This window comes from Mauremys reevesii, linkage group 2 (assembly GCF_016161935.1).
Source record: "Mauremys reevesii isolate NIE-2019 linkage group 2, ASM1616193v1, whole genome shotgun sequence".
Lineage (NCBI taxonomy): Eukaryota > Metazoa > Chordata > Testudines > Geoemydidae > Mauremys > Mauremys reevesii.
In genome coordinates, this window is record NC_052624.1 from 67,501,013 (window position 1) to 67,519,655 (window position 18,643).

General features: G+C 38.1%; 1 protein-coding gene and 1 long non-coding RNA gene across 8 annotated transcripts in view; one reads left to right on the top strand and one right to left on the bottom strand.

Moving 5' to 3' along the window:
* Positions 1-15,165, bottom strand: part of SATB1 (SATB homeobox 1) — a 104,369-nt gene extending 89,204 nt beyond the window's left edge. Inside the window, exon 1 of one of the 3 annotated variants that reach the window (XM_039527248.1) lies at positions 14,509-15,165. Coding sequence is in view for 1 of the 3 variants with exons in the window: in XM_039527260.1 (XP_039383194.1) it covers positions 14,509-14,512 (4 nt within the window). In the remaining 2 variants the exon portion in view is untranslated. Of the gene's footprint in view, positions 1-13,835; positions 13,955-14,508 lie in introns of those variants that run through there. The other 2 variants (XM_039527260.1, XM_039527251.1) reach the window with 2 other exon arrangements.
* Positions 1-18,643, top strand: part of LOC120399213 — a 39,397-nt gene that overhangs the window by 3,808 nt on the left and 16,946 nt on the right. For all 5 annotated transcript variants that reach the window (XR_005595033.1, XR_005595034.1, XR_005595032.1 and 2 more), the window contains exons 3-5: positions 2,284-2,404; positions 4,478-4,546; positions 7,656-7,760. This is a non-coding gene — a long non-coding RNA (uncharacterized LOC120399213). The remainder of the gene's footprint in view (positions 1-2,283; positions 2,405-4,477; positions 4,547-7,655; positions 7,761-18,643) is intronic.

The window sequence follows — 18,643 nt, forward strand, 5'->3', positions numbered from 1 at the left end:
ATGTATAAAGCAAACAGGACATGACCTGGAAGCATCACAAAACTGGCACTAGAGACTGCACATTTAGTTTCATCAGATTTTTGTCCAGATCTGGCTGTGGTTGGATTTTCCACATTTGCATTTCTGACAACTGTGAGGCTGCTAGTGTGACTCAAGTAATGGCCTGTGTTAGAGGTGGTGCAGAGAGGTTGCACTGCAACAGGCATCTGTAGGGAAATTCTGGCTGGTTCCCAGAGTGTTACATCAGAATGGCAGCTCCTCTGTTTCAAGAGGTGAAGTGCGCACTCTTCCATGCCTGGCCAGTTCTGCTGCTCAGTGTGGTAAGAGAGAATACTAAGTCCTGGCTTTCAGGAAGCTAACATCCATGGTCACTAGAAGGGAGCAGTGGCTCTCCTCTTGCAGGAGCTTGTACTTAATGCTGCTCAGAGGTAAAGGGAGCATGGGGTGGGAAGGTCCTTGCACTTCCCTTCACACTGCCTCTTGTGCCCCTGTGCAGAGTTGGAAACAGTCAAGTCTATGGTGTTTAACTCATACCTACGACTGTGCATATTTATATCGTTATTTAACATGTGCCCAAGTCTGTCAGTTTAATGCAGTATTGACTTTCTAGTTACTTCTCCACTGGATGTAACCCTGAATTGCGTATTAGAAATGAACAATCATTGTCTGAAACTACAGTCCAAACAGTTTACCTAACCTGACTGCCACAAGCAGAAATTACATTTCATATGTGTGGCCAATATAGGGTGACCAGATAGCAAGTGTGAAAAATTGGGATGGGGTGGGGGAGTAATAGGAGCCTATATAAGAAAAAGCCCCAAATATCAGGACTGTCCCTATAAAAATAGGGACATCTGGTTACCCTAGGGCAATACATATTGCAACATTTTGGAGTTAGAGTTGCAGCATTTGGTGACATCTCTCTCAATGAAGTGAAAAGTGTATACTAAGCTTGCATTTTGATCAAAATCTGTCCCAGTCTGGGCAGCGTGTCTGTCAAAAAGTAAGAATGCTATGGGTTTCATTTCACTGAGAAGCATATCACAAAACGCTGCTGTCCTGTCTCATTTTTATCTGTGTTCTTTCACATGTGATGGTCTGAAAGTTGCATAACATGAATATTTAACTTACTTCAGTCTGTATCCAACTGTAGTTAATTGCTTATTAATTGAAGTAAATTATCCTTACCATATCTGTTGGAGGTGAAAAACCTACATATGATGCACTCATTAGTTTATGGACTCAGAATCCCCTAGAAAATATCAGGTATCTACATGATGTCCCACAGTGCTGTATTTTACATTTGGATGTCTCAGTTAGCTTACAGTGTAGAAAAAATCACATACAGGCAGACATCTCCCTATTGACTACATATCTAAGGAGGCTGGTGTTTATTCCTGCAAATGTTTTCTGAAATATATTTCAATCAAGAAATGTTATTTTGATAAAATGGATAAGATTATGCAAATACAGTTTAGGGCTAAAACAGGCTACTTTTAGTCATACCACCACATCCCTTTCCATATATGCATTATATAGGTATTTTTCTGTTTTGATTGTGATAATTGTATGATTGGGGAAAACATATACTTTAGTTGATGTGACCTGGCTGGTCATTTAGGTTTGCCTCTAGCTGCCACAAGTCGCACTGAGGCAAATTACTGGGAGAAAATTATGGTATAAGTACAACAAAAGTAATACATTTTTGATGATAAGTGTGGGAATTGAATGGCTAAAGAGATTGATAATGATAATATAGTCTTTCACCTTTAGGTTGCCAATGCAAATCCAAGTTGGTTGCAATGTTAATGGATAGGTGTCAGCATCACAAAAACCATCGCAACAATTAGTACTAATTGACAGTCTTGTTAGCAGTCTCAAGTAGGGAAATCTTGGACTGAATGGGCATGGAAACTAAACACCTTAAAAGTGGTCCCACTAGGAGGAGATGAGGCTCTTTGTTGGAGCAGTGTGGGAAAGCTTACCTTGCTGCTGCCCAATCTATACCCGTGGCATAGACAAACAGAGTTAATTCCCTAAGTCAGTATAGCTACTTTCACAAACACTAATATATATAAGAATGTTTCTATGGCATTGAGTTTGCAAAGGGTGGACCACATTTTAAAAGACAGCCCCATAGATTATCTCTTCTCTCATTCATGATTGTACAGACCACCTTCCCACCAATTCACACTTATAACTTCCCTGTGGCAACTACAGTAATTGCTTTCATGGAAATTTGTAATAAGAAATTATTTAATATATTCTTTTAATGCAATTTAGAAGCTGGAAGCAAAGAGGAAAGCCAGCATCATATGATCTGCCAGATCTTCTACCTCGCAAGCAAGTGTTCCACAGGTCACCAGTAGCTTTCAGGTCACAGTTTGAAAGGCTCTGGTTTAAGGTAGCATTTTCAAAATACATCAGTGGGAAAGATACTTAATGTTGAGGGGTGCTCTCTGTTAAAACTCTGATTTTCCCAGACACTAGATAATTAGTAGGCTAGGGATGGGGGTGGAGGGTTGGAATTGCAAACAGTTATGTCAAAGGACTTGGCTAATAAGTAGTGTTATTTGAGGGACATGTTCAAGCGGCACCTGTATTCATTTTTGGAGCTTGTTGGGATGCTGAAAACATTGTACTGAATATTATAGAAGAGCTTAATATCACAGATGTAAGCGACTAACACCAAACAAAAAAATTCTCAGATCTTTTTATTTACTAAAGTCAGAGTTAAATTGATATTTCCAAACTATTTTATAACACAGTTGAGTGTTGTTTTTCCAGACAAACTACTGAATTTCCTTCTTGATCTTAAGTAAACATTGAGCTAATAAAGAAAGAGGCTTCCAAGCAACACAGAAGTTTAATCCAACACTTTTGAGTAAGAATGAGATTTTCACACAGTCCAAGCAAAGCTGCATATTACAATGCAAAACAGTCCTTGCCATTGCAGTTATCACTACACAAGGACCATTCAAGTACTATTAGCAAGACTTTTGATGGTTGCTCTGATGAGTTCTGACAGCAGAAATTTGTTATGCATTAGCCTGCTTCATCAACAGGACAAAACAATCATTCTTTTTTCAGCTCTTATAGTACTAATAATTCACTTCCTCAAAAATCTACTGATAATTCTTGTGGGCTGGAAACAGGGAAGAGTTTAGGTCTAAGAAAATGGTTAGAACTGATTGATGACTTGAACTATGTCAAACTTTCATTATGAAACCCAAAACCACATGCAATGTCCTGGTTTCGTTTCGTTAACTCAAAACTCTGCCCAGGTTCTGCCACACTTTTTCTAAGGTTCAAAAAACTTAAGTGAACCGGTGCACCTAATTTTGACCCAAATGTGGGCAGGGGTCAATATTGGGTTGGATCTAAAAACCATGCAAAATATGTGGTTTTGGTGCAAACAAAGTGAAACTTGGTTGTTTGGGCTGAATTTGCTTTGAATTTTGGAGTTTGCTCCAATCCAGAGCTCAGAAGATCCCACAAAAACAAAATTTGAAGATTTTTTTTTTTTTGCAGAAAATAAAATAGTTTTACAAAGCGTCATTGGTAAACAATGACCACACTCCATACCTAGCAATATGGAAGTGCTAAAATAAAGCATATTCTGGCATATCCAGTGCCACTATAATACATGTCATTTGTAGAAGCACACAGGAACATAATACAAAAGCAATCAAGCAACTTAACACTAGCAAATAACCTCAAAATGTTACTTTCTGTCCTTGTAAACTTCCAGAACACCCTGGAATATCTGACTTAGATGACTAAAAACCAAAAAGAATAACTGTAATAATGGAATCAGAATACTAGGTCAATAATCAAAGAAACAAGGTATTAGAACACTTTTAATGTTTTACCTCACCAATATAGTGCTACCTAGTTCCTGTTAACGATTATAGCATAGCCTTTGTTGAGTAATTAATTCAGGTAATGAATACCTGATCTCAACAGAAATTCATCTGAGTGAGTAATTAGAGATGGGATCCCACCAAAAAAAATGGGTAATTTTTAGGATCCTTGGTTAGAAGTCAGGTAGTAGATGGGACAGTTTATATGTAGTTAAGGCCTCAGCACAAGAAAAGAAATGAATAAAACATATCCCCCTAAGTGATGTACAATACAGTAATATAATATTTTGGGGAAAATGAGTCTATATTTTAGTTGATCTCTTAGCAGTGTACCCCACATATTTCTTCAAAGAACTGTAGTGTGCGCATGAACTTTCACCATTGTTATAAAATTAATATTCATATTATTATTTTCAGAGTGTCAATGTTCAATTCCTCCTGTAGTACACAGTGATATACAGCATTTGTTTTCTGTTCAGTTTTTTTAAATCTTCCTTTATAATTTCCCCCACTTATAAAGATAGCACCTTCATGAGAAATTGTGAAATATGTTACTCAAGAAAAATACAGAGGGTACTTTTTGTGTTATCTTCCAATTCATTATAATTTTGTAGGTATATAGATGTGGAATTTCCCTGTGCCATACCTGAGGGATGTGCAGTTTCAAATCTGGGTGGAACCAGGTAAGGAAAGATGCTTTTTCATTTGGACATAACCTTTCAAACAATTTAAGATTGGTGTAAACTACTGCAGTCACAGAGAAATAACTTCAGTACCAAGTTACCCCTGCTTTACATAGCTATTTATTAGGATATTTGGGAGGAATATGACTTCTGTGTCACCCAGTACATCACACAGTATAGAATATGGAATATTTGTTTCTGAAATACAGATCATCTTCATATACAAGCACACACCAATGTACTACCATCAATAAATTGTGCTTTAAAATAATCATCACTCAACACCAAAATTTAAGTTTCCTTTTATATCATTTTTTGTTAAAATAGCTTTTAGGGGAAAAGCACACAATATTTATCCATTCTTTCAATTACTACCATTTTGTTGCCATTGTCATAATGCAGCAAAGGGTTATGTCTTTTCTGCTTTATTTAGCTGTGTGTAAATCTTTCCATGCACAAAAGGAATGTTATCTCCAGTCCATACTGGACTTTTGAAAATAAGGAATAAAAAAAATCTGCTGTACTATCAAATGAGTGAAAGAAATTTAATGAACACCTCTGAATTGTATGCCTATTTAAATATCATAACAATATGAGTGTGTTTGTATGTATATATAAATACACAAACACGGCCAGATTCTGTCCTGTTGAACCTATGTCACCTTTCTGAAGGCCCTGGGTATAGCTGAAGGCAGAATTTGGCTCATTCAATTTAACGTATCATGTTGACACACAATTTTAAGATTAAATGGCATTTTGTAATTTATTACTAGTTAAAATGCTAGTTTCATGACAGGATAATTTAACCCCAGAGTCAGTGCAGAAACCCCTACAGTCAAACAAATTAAGAACAATAAGTTAAGAACAAGAAAAAATGAGTTTATGCTAAGAAAAAATATAAAGATGCAGTATGCTATGTTAGATGTTTAACTATACATAAGAGACAGGTGTCACAAAAACAAACAAAAAAAATCATGAAGTCAAAGAGAAACTTTAACTCACCAGTTTCCATCTGTTAAATCTGAATCTATGCATAATTGATTATCCATGACTGGTAAGTTCTTCTTTTCCTAGCCTAACATTCCACTAAAGTAAACAGTTTTTTTAAAAAACAGTAATGACAGAATAAACAAATTTTTAAATGAAAAATTACGTATCAGTTAATAATATAGCTGACCTGTGTTTGAGAATTTTAATCATGTGAATATTAAATAGTAATAACCTATTCTGTTATTGTTACGGTATGGTTAAAAGCTTCTCCATGCTTAAGGAAAGAGGAAAAAGTAGGAATATGTAACAGTGTATGTGTGTGGGGGGGAAGATACAGAAAGATGAGAAGCAGAGACATAAGGAAAATGTGTCAACAATAAACAAGAGGAAATGAGAAAGAAGGAAAAGATGAAGGTGGAAACTAATCTCTGTGTGTCATTATGACTGCCAGAGTACTGGCAAAGCAGCAGCATCCTTTTATTTCAATTTTAATCATTTCTGAATTTTAATACCCTGCTCCTTTTGTAATTCTCCTGGCATTCCCCATATGCATCCATCCCAGCCAAAACACCAGTGTAAATTAAATGGCACACAACCACACTACTGATGTAGCTTTCCCAAAAGAACCAATCGGGTGACCAAAAGCAGAAAAGGTAGGTCTACCTTGTGTCCCTGTGGATGGCTAGCCAATTAACTGACTTAATGTTCCCCACTTTCTTTAATTTTGAAAAGAAGGGCAGTGGTTAAGTAACCTAGTAATACAGAATCATTAAATAAATAAATAAATAAAATAAAGCAAGCCAGTAGTAATACAATAATCAGTGACCATCAGGGCCTGGAAAAATGAGTTTGCTCTCACTGGCACTAAGGAGCATCACATGATTATTTAATTACAGCTCTAATTTTTGTCTCGTGGATGGCAACATATCAACAATTAATAGGGCAAATAGAGGAGACTGCATTTTTAAAGAGACAGAACCTATAAAATACTGCTTGGAAATACAGTATGTCAAACAGTAAAATGCTGCTTGAGGAATATCTTTCTTTGTGTCACACAAATAGCTGTTTAACTATACAACAAATATATTAAAAATATCAACTCTGAAGGTATAACTTTATTAGATGGTATCTGAAAGCATTTTTCAGAATAGTCAAAAATAATAACCCTGTTTCTCACAGGATAAATCACCCAAATACAGCATTTAATGGAATCAAAAGTCCAGTAAATGAAAATGTTGTTATAAAATGAACACATCCATTATTTTAAAAAAGTACTACAGTATTCTGAAGTAATTATAGTCAGGATTATAGTCTTCAGTAAGCCAAATTAAATATTACATCTGCAGTGGGACAGAATGACTTCATAGGAGATTTTCTTACAGAGAGTACTGAATTAGGTTCAGTAGCAATACTGCTGTGGTTGGGTCTATTCATGAAAAATGCTGTAGTGTTGTTCTTGTTTTTAATCATAGAAAACATACCTACGATCTAAGCACCCACTTTTGCCCTCAGTTACACATGTGCAGTTCCCATTATGTCTGATCCTGTAAGTAATAGTGCAAAACCACCATTGGCAACTATGCTGAGTTCTGCATATGGAACACTTACATTAGTGGGATCACTGTAATCAGTGTAACCTGGGACACACATTGGAGGGGAAAAACTGGCACTAGGTAAATATATTATTTTGCTTATGACGATGGTCATTTTCTATAGCTTCTGGTAGTCCAAATCACTGGTCACAAATATTTATTATATAGAATGTATTTCAGACAATAATAGTATTTAAGAGCTAATGCTGGAAAAGAAGATTCTAAATGTCATGTCATATACGTTAAAAAATAAAAACAAAACAAAAAAACCACCCACCATACTACAATAGATTATTTTTTATAGTCTGTCTACTCAATATGCAATGAAAAGATATTTTTTTAAAGTTTTAAAAAATGCCTGTAAGGATATTTGATTTGAATGGGCAAAGACATATATAAATTGTTTCCATGTACAAGACTGGGAAAGAAAATAAAACTGGTAAACAACAATTTTTAAGTATTACTTAAATAAAAGAAAGTGTTCATTAAAAAAAATACCCTTTAAAAGAAATGATCTGTTCCTACAGAAGAATTTGTGAAGTTGAGTTGTTTTGACTGAAGTCATGAAAATTCTGGATTGAAGATCTGAATCTATAATCTTAAAAAGAAGGTTGGCAAGCAAGAGCCTGCATGTAAGAGTATATATCATTCTCTTTAAGTGATAGTTAATATACAGATAACATGTCTCACAAAGACTGTAATTAAATGTCTAGTGCACTAGTAATGCTAATAAGCATACAGTATTTATGTTATAATGAATCCTTAGAAACCAAAACTGTCATTTAAAAAAACTTAAGATATTTTTATTTGTTCTTGGGACCTTTAATACCAATCAAGAAAACTCACCTATGAACAAAAACATTCGTAGTTAAAATAAACTTTCCACTATTGTTCCCCATATAAAAATCTATTGGTTTAAACTTTAAATTACAAACCTTTTAAACGCAGGTTGAAATTTTGCTTGCTTTTGTTTACTGTTGCTATTTGCTGTATGTGTGTGTGTGTGTGTATATACACATTGCTACTACATGTAATACTATATATATATAGAATTTGAAACACTGAAATGTATTCTGTTCAAAACTTTTATTTTTCATTGCAAGTGGTTTCATTTATCTAGCCATCAAGGAGAGACAAATTCAACATACACTACTTACTGATGGGCATATGAAAGATACTCTAAGTTGCAAGTAAAATCTTTCTGTTTGGGTCCTGAAACAACATCACTGCTTTGCACTTATACAGTATAGTGTTTTTCATCCAAATATATCAGAATGCTATGCAAACAGAAAAAAAGTAATTAATTAAGCCTTACAACACCCGTCAGACAGGTAGGGAAAATAAGGCAGATACGTAGTAAGAACCTTATTTGCAAAGATGCTGAGCACTTGCAGTTTCCAGTGATTTCGGCTGAAGTTGTGAGCGCTCAGTTCATGTGAAAATCAGGCCCTAATAGTGGCATTTTCAAAAGCACCTAAGTACCTAACTCCTCCCATTGTCTAGGCACTGTAAGTGACTTGTCCAAGGACACACTTTGAGTCAGTAGCAGAGATGCAAATAGAACCCAGGAATCTTGACATCCATTCTGCCACTCTGTCTACCAGGAAAGGATTAAGGGGTAATCCTTAATATATGGTCCCCATAGTCAGATATATCCCCACTGCTGCAGTGACACAATACACAAATGATTGCTGATGGTCAGCTACTTGTTGCCAAAGCAAGAGTCTGAGTGAAGCAGATGTACACTGGGTTTAAAGGCCCTTTCTGAACACCTCAGGTCATGTCAAAATATGAGCAAAGGAGAAAGTCCAACTCAGCTGGTGTATGATACATACTGCTGTCTGTCTGAGAGGAACAATTTTTGTGGACCTAGGTCCACATAATCTTAATCAACCTATGCATTTCATGAAAGAATCATTGACGCAGATGAAGAGGGCTTATTTCATGAACCAGTGTTATCAAGGCAGAGCTGCTGCAAAACAACTGAAAGGGTATAAATGGGCCAATATAAAAAAGAAATGTTACACTATCAGATCTCACCCTGAATATTTATATGTAGACAGACACAATCTGTATCAGAATAACTGATCTCAGAAAAAGTATATTTAAAATAAACAGTAAAAGATACAGTTGCCATACATTCTATAATACTAAACAATGTGTGTCAATATTTGTTCACACCCCATACATTAGACCTGATAGTGACCTCCCACCAGTTATATACGAATGTAGTGCTATTACTTTCAACGGAGTTACTCTTGATTTTCATCAACATGAATGAGAGGAGAATTAAGTCCAACAAGTTTAAAAAGATACATTTACTATTCAGAACAGAACTTGAGAGGTATGTTATCATACTAGACTAACTTTAAGGGGAATCACTTGTATAACTGATCTGATTCATATGCTATATATGGGCCATAACCTACCCTTAATCTTTATTCTGAACTTCATCTACTGTTATGGAGATCTGTACACCCTGATGGAGGGCTTGCAGAACCATTAAAAAGTCAACATTTGCCAACCGGTAAACAGATATTACTGATATCCGATATGATAGGACAGTAACTGTTGGTAAAGACCTACTTTAAAAAAATGGCCATTGCATAGCCTTTTTGTTGTAACAATTACAAACTGTGGTACATTGTTGGTTAGAATTAGAGTTGTTAGTACCATACATATGGAAGAGGACGTATACCCTTAATTTAATATTAAATTTAGTAAGTTTATAACTTGTTTTGAACAAAGGGGACCTCAGCGGCAAAGATTAGACGCAGAACACCCTGATAGTGAATTTAATGGCATTCTCTTCAAAGTGTAAGCTGTTTTTACTAATGTTATCTACAGGTTAGCAGTCAGGTAATGAAACAAAGTTTAAAAATAACATAATGGAATTTTCTGAGGTAGGAAACAGACTTTTTAAGAAGTTGCAAAATTTAAGAAGTACTACAAGTTCTTATTTAACAATCAAACTGGAATATAGGTTGTTTTGATTTTTTAAATAATGTACAGCAACTTTGTAACAACTAAAGTTTAAAAATGCATTAGATTGCATAGTGAAAGAGTTGCAGAACATTTTTCATCATACACACATCTGTGCTCTCAGTTATTAATATAAAGCTTCTGTCCTTATTTGCAGTTGCCTGAATATACAATCTAAGTGGCTCGGTAGGCATATAGTCTTAAGGAATGATGTTTTCACCGTTTGAAACCCAACTCAAGAATGCTAGGCAAAACTGAATACTGTTTCTTTAAAACTGGCTTCTGCATGCCACAGAAAGCAATATGGAATCATCTTTCTTTAAAGTTCCTTGTGGTGTGGAATGATAACAAAACTTTTCTTTTTCAAACAAGGAAGAGTCAGCTGCCATGGATAACACCGCAGGTAGATATTAAAATGGAGACAGAACCATTATTTAGTGGCAACAGGAGTATAAATACATGCACTAACCTATAAACTGGTATTTACTTCAGGAAAATAAGTAATATTTTCCCTCTGATTTCTGTGCTGTCAGTTTGATGGAGGGTAAACAAACAGTAGTTGCACGGTAGCTTTAAGTGTTCACTCCACAAGAGGAGCAGATTACTACAACCTGATGCCCATAATGGCAAAAACAGAACTTCCATTTTACCAGAAAAATATGTTTTCTCATAATAAGTGATTAGTAGCTTTTCTAGTAAATCAGTTTCAAAATTCTATGGAAAATGCTATGCAATCAAACAACTTTAGCAAAAACATTTATTTTAGCAGCCCTAAATTTGAAAAATTAAAAAAGTAAAAAACGCTCTTCTGTAATTTTATCATCCCGCTCTAAATGACTTCATATCATCATCCCAGTATAACAAAAAAAAAATAAAAAATAAAATGATATATGGAACTGCCTATACTTTCAGGTTTTTTTCTCCTTGTATTCCCTGACTGAAAATCAAAGTTTCCTCTTTGAAAAAAAGCAATGATTTCTAAGGAGATTGTATATGCACCCTATATCTATTAACAGAAATTAAAAAACTAAAATGTTCCACTTATGTTTAAAACTGTTCTAGAAGGAAAGTCTGTGGTGTTATTAGATATTTAATAAATATATCTAGAGAAAGCCATGGCAGGTACGCATAAGAGGGTTATAAAACTGAAGTAGTGTCTATGCTAAAATAGAATATTCCTTAGAAACATGACTGAAATATTTTTTTTTAAAAAAAATCACATTTCCCCCGTTTTTAATAGAGAGATTTAAGTAGCCCAAAATGTTGTGTTATCTTGAATAACAATTTATCTGTAGTCCAGATGCAAAATGTTAATATATTTATCAATCTATTAAATTAATAAAATTTAGTAATCTGTTTGTCTCCCTCCCCAAATACAACTAGAAAGCATAACAAGGATTTCAATTTAATTTTACGGTATTCAGTTAAAAAAATCTGGCAAACAGCTGTATTTCAACAACTATATTCCTTGACTGAAATAAAATTTTCCAGTAATTTAATATATCAAATTAGATTTTAAAAAAAATAATGCTGAACTTTCATTGAAGATTGCAAAAATTGAAATCTTATGCATTTAATCCCTTCTCCAACAAAAATATTAATGTAATGTAAGTTGTAGTTATCCATGACCTGACTACATGAAAGAGAGACACTTCTGTGATTTGAAAGGGCACACCTGCCTACATCCCTTTGGGATTTAATATTACAGAATTACTATGGTACTTTTAAGACTGTACATTGTACCGTATTTAGTTTAGTACTATTTATAACCAAAGGATCTCTATAATAATAAGGGACTGGTGCTTATCAGCTGACCTTATGGGCCTACATTGCAAACCATAACCTGTTAAGATAAAAATGATTACTACAAGCTTTGGCTAAATTGGGAGCCTCTCTCTTTCTTCCTATTCTGCAAACCAACATGTACCATTAATGAATCACCGGCTGACTTTACCTGCTTTATATTTCTTTCTCAGAAATAAGCAGTATCTAAGTACTTATCCTTAGATAAGTCTTGTTGAAAGAACAGGAAAAGAGAAGGAGGAAATCTTTTGGTAGTTATTTTGCTATTTAATGATTCAAGAACAAAGAATATTAAAAAGAAACTAATTTTTAAAAAATGCATGAACCAAAAGCATTCCACTTAAATATTTTTGTCCCAGTAAACTCATTTTGCATACAAAGAACTATTAGTTAATTGCACATTTGCACTTGTAGGGAAAAGGAGGAATGCACTGATTCCAGAAAAAACAACAACCCATACAGGCTTTTTGGACACTTCCCTCTATGTTCTTGTTTTACTTAGATTACTGTTTTTCCAGGGGAAGGAGGAATTCCTTGGAGTCAGTTGTTTCTTTTTCATTAGTTGTTTGTATTCAGGAGTGGGTACAACTGTAGACAATGATTTTATTTTTGTTATAGAGCTTTATAACGTATGTGGGCTATCCATTTATATGTATATACACAAACATGTATACATATATGCTGTCTTTTCATGTTCACTTTTTACTATACATTACACATTTTTGCGTATAAAATATTATTTCCACTTGATCAGCAAGCTATTAATAAAATCTGAAACAGGAAATGAGTGTATATATAAAGTGTATAAATAATATTAACACTGCAAGTGAATATGATACAAATTACAGATACTGTACTATATTCCAGCCTTTACACAGTACACAGTTTCAACTTTCTTTTTTAAATAATGCACCAGAGTTAATGTCTTTATATCTGGTGACTGTTTTAAACACTTGAAGAGATAGGGAAATATCCTATCCAATCCTTGTATTAACTAACATTGCAATTTTACACTTATTGTAACCTTTTCTAACAATGTGAGAAAAACAGAGTAAATATATTAAATTTGTTTCACAACAGATGCTTAGGTTGTTAATATTTAAGATGCTTATTCATGCTATTCCTGTCTGCACATTTGTCAAAAATGTAAGCTTGAATGCTAATGTTTGCCAGCAGACTGGAGCTGACAGATATATACCAAATGATATCCCAGTGTACTACACCAATATGATATAAAGTAGAAATAAAGGACTGCTGCTAAATCATATCCCCAATAAAGGTCTGTTACTAGATCATATGCCTTAACCTTAAGAGTTCTTGAATCTGAAATTATGACTTATTTTCATAGAAAAATTACACTAGGCTTGACTGAATAAAACTGATTGTTGGTGTTTGCCAATTTTTTTTTACCCATTTGGGGTAAAAAGCTGGTGTAAAATATTTTAGTAAAGTTTTCAATGTGATAAGGGTTTCTCTGTCAGTAACACAAGCACTTTAAATTTTGGGGACTGGAAGAGCAAAACTTGGAAACGTGCAGGTGTCTGTCATTAGTTCTTCTCACTGGAACTAATCAAAGATTTCGACAAAACTATGAGAATTAGAGGAAAAATTCTGTTGGTCTTTTAAAAAAATCCAAGGCATACATTTGTTTTTGAATTATTTAAATGCACCTTAAATCTATTGTAAAATGACGTTTGAAAGGCATCTCAGGTGTCTTTTAAACAGTGGCACTATCTTGGCGGGACGCTTTGGTTAATGTACTTAAAACTATCAACTTAGGAGGATTTTGCAAGTGCATGTTTGGATCGCTGGTTGGAAATAAATACTCCTTTTGGATCCTTCGCTGCTGCTTCCAGGACCCAATCGGTTCTAAAGGGGAAGACGCCAGGGGAGGGACCTCCAGCGGAGAGGAGATAGCGTACCTGTGCTCACAGTGCCTCCTCACCCCTAAGGTCACGGGCACGCCAGCTGCCACGATGCGTGCTGCGAGAAACGTGTCCCTCTCAGAGATCACTGCCAAAGTTGATCTCCTTCTTGTTTCTCTTCCCCCCCCCCCCATGCAACCTCGCAAGACGATCCTCAGCAACTTTGCGTTTCAGGTTAAACACGTCGGCTAAGTACCCCCCCTCCCCCCAGCCCACACACGTTTAACAAACGCATCGTTTCCAGCGCTCCCAATCCAGGCAACCTGTCGCCAAGGCGGCTGGCCGGTGTAACACCGGCACCCTCCCGTGCTGAGCGCGCGGGGGGCGGGGGGGAGAAGTTTCCCAAACTTTCAGGGAACTTGCCTTTTTCAAGTGGCTGCTGCTGCAAGGGAAGGTGGCCGCAGGGCCAGTGGCTCCGGCTCTGCCCCTCGGCAGGGGTTCAGCAGCAGCCGGAGCCCAGGCGGGACAACCCCCCAGGGTTCATGGCATGCAGCCCTGCCAAGGCGGCAGGTGTGTGGAGCGCCGGCCGGCGCTGCTCGGGAAGCGTTTCCCCTCCGTGCCTCCCCCCACTTTTCCGACCCCACAATGTGACTATTAACACAAGAACCGGGGCGCGCTAGAGACCTGGAGGGTGGGGGGAGGGGGAGAGGAGGAAAAGAGACCGACTCACTCATGAGAGCGCAGCGGGCGACACCTTCAGCTTCCCAGGCGGCGGCGGCGAAGTTAATCGCGCTGAAGTTCAAGTTGTCTGTTCACCCATCGGGAGTGGGCGTCTAGAGGAAGGAGACGCGGAGGGGGGGAGCCACGCACGCCCGCTGCCGAGCAGGCTGCTCAGGAAGAGCCGGGGCTGACAGCGGGGCAGCAAGGTACCAACGCGGGGCCGGCGTGTGCCCGGCTCCTTCTCTGTGGCGGAGCCCTTGGGCGGGGAAGGACGCCGGGCGCAGGCTTCAGCGGGCGAGCCTCGGCCGGGGGTGGCTCTGCTGCACCCGGGCGCCGTGTCTCGCTGCCTCTCTCCCCCTGGCGGACGCTGCTCGCGCCTGTGCCGGAGCCGAGCCGAGCCGCCGCGGCTGCTGCCCTCCCCGGGTGCGCGGCGGCGGCAGCAGCAGCAGCAGAGCCGGGCTGGCGCGGGGGGAGGCTGAGCGCCGGCGTAGAGCGGAGCCGGGAGCCGCCGCCGCGGGAGCCTGGTGTGCGTCTGGCGCTCGCTCTTTCCCCCCTTCTGCTTGCCCCTGTTTTTGGGGCTGAGTTGGTGAGAGTGGTTTGTGTGTGCGCGTGTCTCTGTCCCCCCCCGCCCCCGGCTCGCGGTGGAGGAGGAAGTCAGGTGAGAGACACACAATCCCCTCCCAGCCCCTGTGCGATGGGTAGGAGCTAATCACTGTTGTTGTTGGGCTGCTGCTGGTGGTGGTGGTGGTTGTTTTAATGCTATTATCTTGCCTTCCCCCCCCCCCATGCACCCCCTTCTTCCCTCCCATCCACTCTCGGAGAGCAGCGCCCCTCGCAGGAGCACCGGGCTGATCACCCCCACCCCTACACACACACACAACCCTCTTGAACCTCCCCCGCTCTTTCCTCCCTCCCATCTCCACTTTCTCCCTCCCTCCGGCTCGTTTATTTCAATATTTATACCCCACATGCTTGGCTGTCAGCTGCTGCTCGCTTCAAGCGAGTGAAAGGATGAGCGAGCAGGCCGGTTTCCGAAAGGGATCTAACAAAGGTGATCAATATTTTAAGGGTCAGATCGTCAAGTGGGACCGGAGAAGAGGGACAGGCACAGGGGCTCCCTCTCTCTTTCCAGATGGGCCGCGTATGCGCGCCCGTGCCCCGGCCGCTGAGACCCAGGAGTGGGGAGAGAACAAGCTGGCGCAGATGAAGTTAATGGAAAGTGTGTGCATGGGGAAGTGGCTCTGAAATCTGGATTGAGTATGACAGCAGGCAGCCCGTATTTGCTTTAGATAAGGGGGGGGAGGGTAGAGATGTGTTGGGTTTTTTTGTTTGTGTTTTTTTTTTTTTTGCAAGCATTCCACTTGTCAGGCTCATGCCGTGAACTGCACAGTGTCAGTTTGCAACTAAGCACGCTGGAGCTACTCAATGTGTGTTTTTTCAGAAGCTGCACTTAATTCTGTGGTCCTTTCATACGATGTTTTATGTCGCACAAAGTGCCTTTAAATAATGATATTTCTGATTTTTCTTCATTAGTGTTACTGCCGCTTGGAGAGACTTTTTAAACCTTCAGTCCTTCCTTAGCTGATGCACAGTTTGTAAGTAAAGTGCCTGGAAAGTGAACCTGGCAGTGAATTCAGTTTTTCCTGAAAGCTGAGATTGTTTCTTTTTCTCTAGAAGCTTGTGAAGAGAGAACACTGGGGATTCTGAATGTCAGTCCAGTCACATTCTGTATTTTCAGTCTGTGGCAGAGTTGATCTCTCAGCTCCTGGAACAAATAAACAAAAATCCTCTAGACAACTTTATATGTTTTTGAAATAAGAGATCTTGACATTGTTAAGCTGATACACCTTTCTTTAATAAGCCACTGCTATACTGTTGTATTTATTGGCATAAAAAGCTGCCACTCTGTAACACCATTTTTGAATAATCATTAATCCACAGAGAATCCATGAAGCCCAAAGGTTACATTATACTAATAATATAATAATTAATAATATTGATCTTTCCAGCAGGGAGAACTCTTTTAGGTAGTTACTGCCAGACACTCCCATTCATACAAGACATAGTGGGGCAAATACATCCCTGGTGTAACTTCATTTGACTTCAGTGGAGTTGCCACAGGGATGAATTTGCCCTATTATTTCAACCTTGAAGTAATGTCCTTCCCTTTCCCAAGAGTAGGGTGACCAGATGTCCCAATTTTATAGGGACAGTCCCGATTTTGGGGGCTTTTTCTTATATAGGCCCCTACTACCCTCCACCCCCTGTCACTATTTTTTACACTTGTTATCTGGTCACTCTACCCAAGAGTATCAAATGCTGAAGTCTCTGACCAGTTCTGGCCTTTCCATCTGAGAATAATATCTAGCTTTGTTAGAAAAATTCAAACTTCTCTACCTGTAACTATGCTACCCGAACAGTTTTAGACCTGTTAACAATTCTTGGAGTGGTAGTTGATTTTCTGATCTTTAGGAATTACAGGGGAATATAATGAGCGTCAAAGTGAAGAGCACTTCACACATGCCTGTTCAAACACTTCTTGGAGCGGCCTGCCAGATGAGCTCCTAGCATTCAGTGTGTGGCGTATTTCCTCTTGTCAAATAAATATCTTCTTTGCATAGATCAACCACTTTTGACTCAGTGGTCAGTGGTTATTAATAATACGTTTCACTTCTTCAAAGTAGTGATAATTAATTCTCAACTCCCCTGTGAAGTATTTCAGTAAGTGATATTATCCCCAATTTACAGGTAGGAAAACCAAAAAAAAAAAAAAAAGATTCAGTGATTTGCCTGAGGCCACACATTGAGTCAGATGTAGAGACAGGAATTAGTGGTTCCTAATCCGGTATTTAGACAACACTGCCTCCTAAAGACCCAAAGATGCCTCATGGAAAACATTGCTCTAAGAGAGAGTTCTAGAATTATATGTATATAATCTTTTTTGTTATTTTAGAAATAGAGGTATTTGCATAAAAACAAAAGGGATTTTATTCCATATGTTATAATTACCTAGCTTTTCAATAAACATGGTGATATCTGATTTTTGCAACAGGCCCCAAATTCCATAAAGAGATCATTCTCTCTGGAAACTAGAAAATGCTTGACAACAAAATTACAGAAATGGGGGCTATGAAGGGAACAGAATTGCTGCCAGATCCTCCATTTTTGTGAACATGGATCTCAAAGTTTAGTTTGGCCATGCGTGGATGTGAAAAAGGGCTTGCATATTAGTACTTCAGAAACTCATAGTCAGTGGTTAACAAACAGGCTGCCCTTTGTGTGAGACTGTATATTTTTTGGGTGGGTTATTCAACATGGGTTCAAAATACAGAAAGGTCTCCCTAGTGATCCTGTTACCTGAAAAGAGAAAACCCAAGTGGGGAAAACAAAATCTGAAATACACATGATTTGGTTCTGAAAGAAAGGGTTGAAATGCAACGAAAGATTGCTCCATGTTGGATTATTTTAAACTATATAATGGCTGTTGATTGCAGTACAATATTATGTCTAGCATGATGTTGCTAGCCTGTAGGCCATAAGAGGCATGTACTGACTTAAACTATATAATAGATTAGTGCTCCTTCAATGTTTTCAACACCAAATGATTAGGATGTTTCAGAACACTGAAAAACATACAAGTCAGCACTATAACATACTTGAATGTTATGCTTTGTAACATTATGCAGTGAGTTTCACAGAGCTTTCATTCACATCAATGAAACGAACATATCACATGCTTTTTGGCTGTGCCATGTTGCCGAGACTGTGCCATCACACTGCTATCTTATGGTATGACAGAGCACAGATGGCATGCCTGAAAAGCTGGTATACAATATAACTTTCTTTTCACTGACAAACTGAAATTTCCTCTCACGGTAAGTATAAACAGTGTCCATTCCATTCTGTGTTTGCTTGGTCTTATGCTACAAGAATGCATAGAAAGTTCTACTCATCTTGCTCATCCCTGAAATCTGGAGTTTCAAAAGACACTGCAAATGCGTGTTCATATATATTTATCAGTTGATTAATGTTGAGAGCTACATTTTATCTTTTGAAATGTCAGAGTGATGATTTGAGGGAAATGGGAGCAGTTCTGTTTTAAGTAACATGAATGGTATTGGAATAAGATTATCTGTCACAGATTA